The sequence below is a fragment of the Pelophylax lessonae genome, assembly GCF_965119305.1.
Source record: "Pelophylax lessonae genome assembly, chromosome: 3".
NCBI lineage: Eukaryota > Metazoa > Chordata > Amphibia > Anura > Ranidae > Pelophylax > Pelophylax lessonae.
Window position 1 is genome coordinate 466,234,828 of NC_138770.1, and position 12,634 is coordinate 466,247,461.

The 12,634-nt window shown below is 41.7% G+C and overlaps 1 protein-coding gene across 1 annotated transcript in view; it reads right to left on the minus strand.

Moving 5' to 3' along the window:
• Positions 1 to 8,052: 8,052 nt before the first annotated feature.
• Positions 8,053 to 12,634, minus strand: part of LYST (lysosomal trafficking regulator) — a 409,773-nt gene continuing 405,191 nt past the window's right edge. Inside the window, exons 51-52 of the mRNA XM_082252534.1 lie at positions 9,287 to 9,358; positions 8,053 to 8,320 (exon numbers count right to left, since the gene is read on the minus strand). Of these exons, the coding sequence (XP_082108660.1) occupies positions 8,182 to 8,320; positions 9,287 to 9,358 (211 nt within the window). The 3' untranslated portion in view covers positions 8,053 to 8,181. The remainder of the gene's footprint in view (positions 8,321 to 9,286; positions 9,359 to 12,634) is intronic.

The following is a 12,634-nucleotide window of genomic DNA, read 5'->3' on the forward strand; positions in this document are numbered from 1 at the left end:
CTCTGCAGTTACACCAGGGAGAATGACAGGCGGCTTTGTTTACATCAGCCGTCTGCCTTTCTCCCTCTGCAGGGGACGATCGCGAGTGACCGGCGGACATCGGGTCCGCCGGTCACACGCGCGGGGATGTGCAGGAACGAGCGGGGGCGTATATATACGTCACTTTGCCCAGGAGGAGCTGACTGCCGCAGTAAATGTACTTGCGGCGGTCGGCAAGTGGTTACGTTTATTAATTTCAAGGTCATTTATGTATCATAGGTTTAGGGCTGCACTAGTACAAAGTTTCTTTGATTTGATGTCAACAAATCATGCCAGCAGGTTTGATTGTATTTTATGGGTCTATGCGCACGTGTTACTGGTTAACTAGGTGACGGGGGGGAGGGTACAGATGTAGAATTAGCCAGTGGAAAGCAAGTTTCAGAGGGCAGAAATGGGGGCATTAGCGGTAGGGTGTTCGGAGCTCCTAAACCCAGGGTGGGTATGGGGAAAAATCAAGAGAGCAGCCTAAAAACATCAAATGAGGATATATGTAACCGATCAAAATTAAGAGGTTTGTATACCAATGCCAGAAGCCTGGCCAACAAGATAGGGGAGCTAGAGCTACTGATGTTTGAGGAGGACTTAGATTTTGTGGGGATAACTGAGACTTGGTTTGACAGCTCTCATGACTGGATGGCGACCATTCCGGGGTATTCCCTTTATCGCAGAGATAGAGAAGGTAAAAAAGGGGGAGGGGTATGTCTGTATATTAAGAACAGTATACAGGTAAATATGAGGGACGTCACGATATTAATAATGGAGCTATGGATGAGGCAGAATCCCTATGGGTAGAGCTTCAAAGGGAAGGCACGGTGGGGAAGGTAATATTGGGCGTATGCTATAGGCCCCCCAACCAGAGGGAGGAGGGGGAGGTGGACCTCATGTTACAGATAGGATTGGCAGCAAGGATGGGAGATGCCATTATAATGGGGGACTTTAATTATCCAGATATAGACTGGGCAGAAGGAACCGCACACTCAGCCAAGGCTAGGCAGTTCCTAAATGTTTTGCAGGACAATTTCATGGGTCAGATGGTGAATGCACCGACAAGAAACAATGCGGTACTTGACCTACTGATTACCAACAATACAGACCTGCTCACGGATATAGAAATACGGGACAACTTAGGAAACAGTGACCATAGGTCAATAAGTTTCAGTATTAATTACAGTAATAGGAAACACAAGGGTAATATAAGGACATTGAATTTCAAAAGAGCCAATTTCCCTAAACTTTCGCTGCTAGAAAATATCAAATGGGATAGAACCCTGGGAACAAAGAACACGGAGGAAAAATGGGAGTGCTTCAAGAGCATACTTAACAAAGGGATTGACCAGTGCATTCCAAAGGGAAATAAATTTAAAAGAGCAAAACTAAACCCTGGGTGGCTAAACTCCAACATAAAAATGCATATTAGTGCTAAAGAAAAGGCCTGCAAAAAATACAAGACTGAGGGGTCATTGGCAGCATTTAAGCATTACAAAGAGTGTAATAAGAAATGTAAAGATGAAATCAGGGTGGCTAAAATAGAACACGAGAGACATATAGCGGAGGAGAGTAAAAAGAACCCCAAGAAATTCTTTAAGTATATAAACAGTAAGAAAGCGAGGCCAGAACACATTGGCCCCATAAAAGATGACAAAGGAAATATGGCCACTGAGGACAGAGAAAAGGTGGAAGTGTTAAATAATGTCTTCTCTTCAGTCTTCACAAAAGAATCGGGGGGCTACACGAACCTAGCTTTTAAGGCCGAACTAAACAACACACCTCAGGAAGTGCCACCATAGCTAACAGAAGATAGACTTAGAACTTAACTAGAGAAACTTAACATAAATAAATGCCCGGGACCGGATGGCTTGCACCCGAGGGTTCTTAAAGAGCTCAGCCAGGTGATTGGCAGACCATTATTCTTGATCTTTAAGGATAGTTTACAGACGGGTATGGTGCCAGCTGATTGGAAAAAAGCCAACGTGGTACCAATATTTAAAAAGGGGCCGAGATGTATCCCGGGTAATTATAGGCCGGTCAGCCTAACATCTGTAGTCTGCAAGATTTTGGAGGGGATGTTAAGGGACCACATACAAGACTTTAGTAATGAAAACTGTATTATTAGTAGTAATCAGCATGTATTCATGAAAAATCGTTCGTGCCAAACCAATCTATTAACCTTCTACGATGAAGTGAGCTGCCACCTAGATAAAGGAAAGCCTGTGGATGTGGTGTATCTGGACTTTGCAAAGGACTTTGACACCGTTCCCCACCAACGCTTACTGTACAAACTAAGGAAGGTAGGTATGGACCATAAGGTGAGTACCTGGATAGAGAACTGGCTCCAGGGGAGAGTCCAGAGGGTGATGATTAATGGGGAGTACTCGGATTGGGCGGGTGTGGAAAGTGGGGTCCCCCAGGGTTCTGTCCTGGGACCAATCCTGTTTAATTTATTCATAAATGATCTAGAGGAGGGGATATCGAGTACAACCTCAGTATTTGCAGATGATACTAAACTAGGCTTGCCAATATCTTCTATGCAGGATGTGGAAACCTTACAAGCGGACCTGAACAAAATAACGGGGTGGGCAACTACATGGCAGATGAGGTTTAATGTTGAAAAATGTAAAGTAATGCACTTGGGGGCCAGAAACCAGAAAGCAAGCTACTCACTAGGGGGGGGGAACCTCTGGGTGAGTCTAAGATGGAAAAGGAATTGGGGGTACTGGTAGACAACAGGCTTGGCAGTGGCATGCAATGCCAAGCCGCTGCAAGCAAAGCCAACAGAATACTGGCATGTATAAAAAAAGGGGATTCACTCCAGAAGTAAAGAGATTATTCTCCCGCTCTACAAGACTCTGGTCCGGCCGCATCTGCAGTATGCTGTCCAGTTCTGGGCACCGGTCCTCAGGAAGGATGTGCTGGAACTGGAAAGAGTCCAGAGAAGGGCAACAAAAATAATTAGGGGAATGGAGGACATCAGCTATGAGGAAAGACTACAAGCACTGAACTTATTCTCTCTGGAGAAGAGACGATTGAGGGGGGATATGATATCAATGTACAAATACTGTACTGGCGACCCTAGCATAAGGAACAAACTATTCAGAGGAAGGGAATACAAGAAGACACGTGGCCACTCACTAAAACTAGAGGAAAGGCGGTTTAACAAAAGTGCGTAAGGAGTTTTTCACTGTAAGAGCGGTAAGGATGTGGAATTCTCTTCCACAAGCATTCATAACAGCAGGGTGCATTGATAGTTTCAAAAAACTATTAGATGGGCACCTTGGAGACCACAACATACAGGGGTATACAATGTACGGTTAAAAGCAAACACACACACGCATCATAGGTTGAACTGGATGGACTGATGTCTTTTTTCAACCTCACTAACTATGTTACTATGTGGTCAAGCAGGGTGATGAAAATATCAGTGGAGACCACAGATTTCTCAGGAAAGTTTTCCTTTCAGGAATGCATTGCAAGATTACTATAATGGCATAATACGTGAACTTACAGTATTTGGAGAATCCGGTCAAAAAAGAGAGAGGTCAAAAATCCAAAGAAGTAGATCACAATAATCTAAAAACAAAGTAAACTACAAAAAAGAAAAACTAGAGGAAACCATGTTTATGGCTTTATTTTTAATTAAACAAAGTAGACAGACACAAAGAACTTATATTATTTATAATATTCATCATACCTAATTGGTCTTTTCTAATGTACAACAAACAGCAGACAACAATAATTGCTATGAAGATAAAACAAAACTGACATTGCAAAGCAAAAAATATAGAAACAACTGTTGGTTTTATGTTTTCAATCCAACCATATTTAGCAGCTGAGCAGGACCTTTGATTCTCTGGAACTGGTTACAGATAGGAGATTCGTTAAAGCGTTGGTCTTGCCCCTCCTAGATGTTGATAAAATCCACTAATTTAATTGTAGGTGACCCTGTTGCTAAACTAAACTCCCCAAACCAAGCCATACCTGAAAAAGGTGACTAAATACTAATTTTTCCTGCCACCTGTGCCACTGAACGCTGTTCTGTTCAGTAGACCAAAGAAACCCAGAGGTGTCATTCTCCTAGGTCCCGTACAGCTCCTGATGATTTTTCCTGCTGACCTCCTCATTACGGTATTGCGTAAAGATGTGAAAGTCAAAAAGAGGAACCAGTTAGAGCTGTGGGGGAGACTCAGGAGATTGACCATCCTGAAAGCATCAGTTTTTCCAGACGCATTCCACAAACTTTATACTGAACAGAGCAGAGTTTGGCAGCACAGGAAGCAGGAAAGGTATTTATAGTCTTCTATTACAGGTAGGCCTTGCTATGGGAAAATTAGTTTAGCCATAGGCTCACTTTAAATGATAATTGGTTTTAGTCTAACTGCAAACAGATTATTTGAATCATTTTGAATAGCTTCATTCACTTAAACCAATCAATCCTTGTTTACTAGATCTTTTAACAACTTATGGTACAGTCCCTTTGAAAAAGTATTCATACCCCTTGAAATTTTCCACATTTTGTCATGTTACAACCAAAAACGAAAATGTATTTTATTAGGCTTTTATGTGATAGACCAACACAAAATGGCACATAATTGTGAAGTGGAAGGAAAATGATAAATGGTTATCAAACATTTTTACAAATAAATATCTAAAAAGTGTGACGTGCATTTGTATTGAGCCCCCCTTACTCGGATACCCCTAACTAAAATCTAGTGGAACCAATGGCCTTCAGAAGTCACCTAATTAGTAAATCGAGTCCACTTATGTGTAATTTAATCTCAGTTTGTTAGAGAACCTTAGTGAACAAATAGCATCATGAAGGCCAAGGAACACAGCAGTCAGGTCAGGGATAAAGTTTAAAGCAGTGTTAGGTTATAAAATAAATATCCCAAGCTTTAAACATCTCATGGAGCACTGTTCAATCCATCATCCGAAAATGGAAAGAGTATGGCACAACTGAAAACCTACCAAGACATGGCCGTCCACCTAAACTGAAAGGCCAGGCAAGGAGAGCATTAATCAGAGAAGCAGCCAAGAGGCCTGTGGTAACTGGAGGAGCTGCAGAGATCCAAAACTCAGGTGAGAGAATCTGTCCACAGGACAACTATTAGTCGTGCACTCCACAAACCTGGCCTTTATGGAAGAGTGGCAATTAGAAAACCATTGTTGAAAGAAAGCCATAAGAAATTCTGTTTGCAGTTTGCGAGAAGCCATGTGGGGGATACAGCAAACGTGGAAGAAGGTGATCTGGTCAGATGAGACCAAAAATTTAACTTTTTGGTCTAAAAACAAAATGCTGTGTGTGTTGGAAAACTAACACTGCACATCACCCTGAACACACCATCCCCACCGTGAAACATGGTAGTGGCAGTATCATGTTGTGGGGATGCTTTTCTTCAGCAGGGACAGGGAAGCTGGTTAGAGTTGACGGGAAGATGGATGGAGCCAAATACAGGGCAATCTTTGAAGAAAACCTGTTAGAATCTGCAAATGACTTGAGACTGGGAGGGAGGTTCACCTTCCAGGAGGACAATGACCCTAAACATACCAGAGCTACAATGGAATGGTTAAAATCAAAGCATATTCATGTGTTAGAATGTCCCAGTCAAAGTCCAGACCTAAATCCAATTAAAAATCTGTGGCAAGACTTGAAAATCGTTGCTCACAGATGCTCTCCATCCAATCTGACAGAGCTTGAGTTATTTTGCGAAGAAGAATAGGCAAAAATGTCACTCTCTAGATGTGCGAAGCTGGTAGAGACATCCCCAAAAAGACTTGCAGCTGTAATTGCAGCGAAAGGTGGCTCTACAAAGTATTGACTCAGGGGGGCTGAATACAAATGCACTTCACACTTTTTAGATATTTGTAAACAAATTTGAAAACTATTGATCATTTTCCTCCCATTTCACAATTATGTACCACTTTGTGTTGATCTATACATTTACATTTTTGGTTGTAGGGGAAATTTCAAGGGGTATGAATACTTTAAGGCACTATATATTTGGAATATGGCTTACAACCTGGAATGCCACACAATGGATAGATTTATTGAAGGGGGGGAATGAGAACAAAAAAAAAAAAAAAAGAGTTGTTGCCCATTGCAACCAATCAAAATTCTTGTTTCATCTGTTCATTAAATGATATCTAAAACATGCCTGATTTATTGGTTTTGGCTCCAAAAGGTTGCATTTTCCGTACTTCAGTTTTAATGATTCAGATCCAGAGACTTTTAGAAGACATTTTTTAATAACTTAGAGGGAGGGCATTATGCATATTTATCATAATTACCATAATCATAAAAATATAACCTTAAGAAAAAATTAGCATATGCACATTTTATCAGTGACAAGATTACATTACCCGATTTTTTTTTTTTTTAAAGCTTAAAACTATATCACACACACAAACAAGACTATTTTGCATTGATCGATTGCTGAACAAATGCAAAATGATAAAGGATACTGTACAAGGAACTAAAGCACACGTACCTGCACTGACAGAAGAAAAAGTTGAAAAGAGGCAAACAATCACCCATGCCCATTCCATTTCAGAATTTGTACAACAAAACAAATACATCTGACATAGTGCAAAATATCAAAATCCCAATATAGTGATTACACATTATATTGTGAAATATAAAAAATGCACAAAGCAATAATATTTATATTAAATGCTTGTAAACCTGCGACACACCATTTTTATATCGCTGACCAAATAAAGGTACACGAATAATCTCAACAAACAAAGCAGTTTGGAATGGTTAACAGAATAAAAACAAATAAGAATGTGATGCTGGTCTACTTTATCTTTAATTGAAAAATAAATGCAATAGCACAATGTAAATAAAAAAATCTGTAGCACAGTGTATTGTAATAGTTTGTGGGATGATGCATAGATCAGTATTTTCCTGGTCACAATAGTCTCATTCATTGATTATCTAAAAGGAATGGTGAAAGTAGAGCTGGCAAGGGACCAATGCCTGTCATACCCTACTCCAAAACCCACCATATATCATCCGGAAAAAGCTAATTATTATTTTCTGCTTGGTAAAGTTATAAACCACAGACCCTTAATGGGTCACACTAAAAATAAGAGTGAAGCTAATACTGCACTGGCATACCAATCTGCCCCAATATAAATATACAAATCTGAAGTGGATAGGGTAAACAATTGAACTTATATAGGCAGTATTATTGATTTGTGCAAGCTGGCGCACACTAAGCATCTCTGCACGCTCCTATTCAAGCAGATCTGCAAATCCTCATTGATTTGTACAGTGTTTCACTTTACCCATTTTTAGCTGCAGAATTTCAGTTCCTCAAATCTCTACTGGTAATGTCTGCTGTGCTCCATCACGACTAGCAAAAAATGAAGCTGTGTGACTGGCCATTAAACAGCCCTTCACCTTATAGGAATGTGGCTGCATACCATGTGAAGATGCTTCAAAGATTGGTGGGGCTCAAATTTAGAGGGATAGGCCTGGTTCAGGTTTTTGTCTGAGCTAGCAGGAATGCTGGGGCCATTTTATTAAATGGCAAAATACCCTCCCATTGTATTTATATACAGTGATTGCATAATAGACTCTTCAGGAATCAGTAGTGACATTTACGATGCATGCACATGGGCACATTCACTCATGCAGCATAAGCAAACTGGCATATTTTAGTACCTGGGAGCCCCCTGGTGCTGCATGCTACACAGCTATGTGATTCTACTTGCAGAAAGCGATGCTTGTACACAGACAAAATGTCTCTAATACACTATAATTTAGATTGGGACATTATGTGCCACTTTATGCAAGTAGTGGTGCATAGCTGTGCACAGCAGCCTTCACCCACTTTTGGGAAACTAAAGGTGCCAATAGTTGTTCTAAACATATTATCCAAATCGATATGGAACTACATTGTATAATAAATATTATTATATTAAATATTTAAAATATATTTTGGTTATTTTGCACAGACTGCTCATATACTTTAGCATAGGACACTTGATTTTTTTTCCCTTTGCTATATTTCATGATAACGAACAACATGTTTTATCTACTTTTGTTTTTTTAGATTTATATACAGTATCTTATATAGACATACAAAGTGTACTGATATTCCAAAAGTTTGAACAGCTTACAAAAATATAGCAAGATTTTAATTAACATGCTGCATAGTTGCTGAGGAATGAATAAAACATGGGCAATTTCAGGCGTTGTTGGTCCTTGCGACACCAGCCAATCACCGTTCCTTCACTGTTTGCTGTGTAGAGGTGATGACCATCACAGGAAAAGGTAAGGCTGGAAGAAAATACATTCAAGCAGGCTCTTAATGTTTTTAATAGGAAGCCTTTTAAAAGGAATTTATAAGTTGATACACACTAAATATTCTTGCCAAATAGTCATAAGACCAATGGCATAACAGCGTGGAAATCAAACACATGCTCTACTTTAGAGGTCTTATGGAAATTAAGTGCAAGTTTGCACAAAACCTGTATCCTGGGTGAACTGGCTTGCTATGTACTGTAGAAATCTTCCCTTCACAGACATGGAATACTGCCCACAGTAGTGATTTTCTATTGCTGCAGAGTCAAGATCAGCAATTGGGACTGTGAAGCATTGTCCCAGCTCGCCCTCCCCTTCCTCCTTTCTTGCCCTTTCACAGAACGCTTATTCTTTTACAGAATGCAAATCGCTCAGTGAAGGGAGGGGCAGATGAATGACAAAGTGCTTTTGTTCTGAGAAAGAATAACACAATTTCTGTAAATCGGCATGAGGAGGAAGGGGAGTGCGAGCAGCAGCATTGATGATTTAGTTTAAAGCCCTGCAAAGCCAGAAGATCATTGCTGTTGGGCGTATCCAGCGTCAGTGGAGATGAATTTCTACAGTAAACAGGAGAAATAGCAACACACTGATCTTCCAAGTGAATGGCCATGCAGTGGAAGTGGGAGGGGTGAGAAGGAGAGCACACTGGTGTGCACGGGCCCTTAGACTGATAACTCAGAAATAAGATACATTTACAAGATATTATTGAATTGTACATAGAAATAAAGTATTTAGTTAAACTACACTAAAACAAAATCGGGATTTGATTTATTTATTTTACAGACATATTTAGTCAATGGGAGATTGGGCATTTCCTAGAAACACTGACTTCAGTGATAAACGGATGTCTCTCCTGTTCAATACCACCTTTCTAAAGTAAAGCAGTGATCAGATTTTCCACTGTATAAGGGTACGAGCCAAAAAAAATTATAACAATATTACCTTACGATAGGCTTATTGGATTTTGGGAATGTAATTTCTCGAACTGGTTTCAAATCCCAGGTACTCCATAACCTAATAAAAATAAGAGATCACCTTTAGTACTCATTGTTTCTTTAAAGTATAACAATGAATACGGGAAAAACATAACTACAATGTATTAGAACTTTTTTTACTTTTAACAAATCTTTTATTAAGACAATAAATGTGGTTTCAAAGCAGACTTGTATGCAAAACGTTAACTTAAAAATGACATGTCATTAATAAGTTGAGGAATTTGAGCATAAGGCACATTGCCTATAAAATGTAAATCTAGAAAAGTCTGGGTGTAAGCCCAATTCCCCACCCCTTCCTGTCTGACAAAAACGATACATGAAATATTTATGCTAATAATGCCAACATTATCACCAAATATCAATATCCAACCAATGTCCTTAAGAAGTATGCAGGTACAAAAGCTGAAATTGATAAAATGTACCTTTCAGATGAATTGGTAGGGGACATGTAAGCATTATCAATTGATATGATTTTAAAAAATTACCTCTACCCTTTTTACCATGAATAAAAAATCTGCTGTTTCCCACCCAGCTACCTTGCTAGGTCATATGGCCTCTGGCTGTCAATCAGTAAAGCCAGAAGAACTATTGTTTTCAATCAGTGGTGAGGGTTGAGGCCAAAAATGGCTGCCCCAAAAATATAGTTAAATACAAATCATGCATAGCATATGGAAAATACATACAAATGTTTTTATTTTTATTTTTTTACCCATCATAAAATGCTTTCCTTTTCACCCAATAGACTGCAAGAAAAGGATTTTATTGTGGATACAAAAAAATGGGATTTTTGACTTACCCTAAAATCCATTTCTCTGATGTTTATTGATTGACGGACACAGCTCCTGATATTCTTAACCATTGGGTTATACTGCCCCCTATAGGAATAGAACATTAGGCAGAAAATAAGTCTGGCTATGCCCATGGGCAGTCCCAGGGGGTATAATCCCCCTCTCTACTGTAGACACTAAGTTTAGTTACAAGCAGTGTAAGGATAATTACAACTCCACAGAGGGGTGGATGCTGTGTCTGTCAATATCAGAGAAATGGATTTTACACAAGGTCAAAAATCCCATTTCCTCTTTCGTTCATTGACGGACACAGCTCCTAATAATCTTAACCATTGGGACGTCCCAAAGCAGTGTTAAACATGAGGGGTGGGAACAGCAAAAAATTCCCAAGGCTAAACAGTAGCCAACCAGGCAACAGGAGCTCAACCAAAACAATTGGAGCCCACCTGAAAAAAACAATACACCATCAAAGGTGATCAGGTACTCTAAACAGCAGCCAGCAAAACCATGTGGCCAAAAGAAGCATCCGCAGATGCCAACACATCTACTTTATAGAACTTTGTGAAAGTGTGCACCAACGACCAGGTGGCACCTTGCAAACCTGCGTCACCGACGCCTGATGACGTAGAGCCCGGGAGGCACTAAGTGCCCTAGTGCAGTGGTCCTCAACTCCGGTCCTCGGGGCCCACTAACTGGCCAGATTTTAAGTATTACCTTGTGGAGATGCAGACTAGAATACTGCAATCACTGAGCAGCAAATGAGATCACCTGTGATGTAATTTAGTTATCTTGCAAACCTGGCCTGTTAGAGGGCCCCGAGGACCAGGGTTGAGGACCACTGCCCTAGTGGAGTGCGCCTTGACAGGGAAGGGAGGAACCTGAACCCTGATGAAATAGACCTGAATAAACGTCTGTCTGATCCATCTGGAAATGGCCGCAGAGGAAGCAGACAACCCTTTACGAGGTCCATCCGTGAGCACAAATATAGAATCTGACTTTCTGAAAGACGCCGTAGCTGCCAGGTGCACCCTTCTTGCCCGGACTGCATGCAAGGCAATTTTCTTCAGATGTTTAGGCCTTGGGCACAGGGAAGGCAACACAATGTCTTCATTCAAATGAAAATCAGAGACACCCTTTGGAAGGAAAGCCGGGCAGGGGCGAAGAATCACCAGGTAAGGTGGACGACAGGATAACGCCGCCAGTTCTGACACCCTGCACGCAGAGGTGATACCCACCAAAAAAGGCACCTTCTGGGACAGTGTAAGCAGGGGAATATCCCAAAGAATCTCAAAGGGAGGCTTCTGGGGAACCAAAAGTACCAAATTGAGATCCCAAGGCGGCAACGGAGCCCCCACTGGAGGAAGCAAATGTCGGACACCCTAAAGAAAGGTACGCACCAGGGAGTGTGTGGCCAAAGGTCGTTGGAAGAAGACCACCAAAGCAGACACCTGGCCCTTGACGATACTCAAGCCCAATTTCTGTTTAACCCTTCATTGAAGGAAGGTCAAGATCTGAGCCACGAGAAGGAGCGAGGATGAATTCCAAGAGACTCACACCACGCAATGTACGTCTTCCACGTATGATGGTAGATCTTTCTAGAAGTAGATTTCCTAGCTTTCAACAGGGTAGGAATCACCGACTCAAACCCCTATCCTTTAGCACCTGGCGTTCAACAGCCAAGCCGTCAAAGCCAGCGACTGTAAAGCAGGATGGAGCTTCGGTCCTTGGGACAGCAGATCCTCCCTGAGAGGAAGCATTCAAGGACCATCGGTGACCAGCCACACCATATCGGCGTACCAAGCCCGGCGAGGCCAGTATGAAGCCATTAGGATGACCGCAATCCCTTCTGCTCCAATCCTGTGGAGAAGTCTTGGCAGAAGCTTGAGAAGAGGGAAGCCGTAAATCAGACCATAATGACCCCACGGGGCCACCAGCGCATCTGTGGCGTCTGCCAGAGGATCCCTTGACCGAGCCACAAACCTCTGTACCTTTCTGTTGAGCCGAAACACCAACAGATCCACCTCAGGGGGTACCCCACCGGAGACACCGGAGACACAGTTGATGAAATACCTCCGAATGAAGCGACCACTCCCCTTGGTCCAACGCCTGCACACTGAGGTAATCTGCCTGACAATTTTCCACCCCGGGAATGTGTACGGCCGAGAGGGCTGGAACAAACTGTTCTGCCCACCTTAGAATGCTGGCTACCTCCTGAGCTGCCAGGACACTTCTTGTGCCCCCTTGGTGATTGACATAAGCCACAGCCGTGGCATTGTCCAATTGAATACGCACTGGACATCCCTGAAGACCATCTGTCCAATGTTTCAGGCATAGTCTGATCGCTCGGAGTTCCAAGACATTGATCGGTAGTCTGGACTTTTCCAGCGTCCAGATCCCCTGAGCAAAATGCTAGCTGAAGAAGCATCCCCGGCCAGACAGGCTGGCATCCGTGGTGACCACTGTCTAATACAAGGGGAAGAAGAATTTGCACAGTTGAAGCGCCGGAG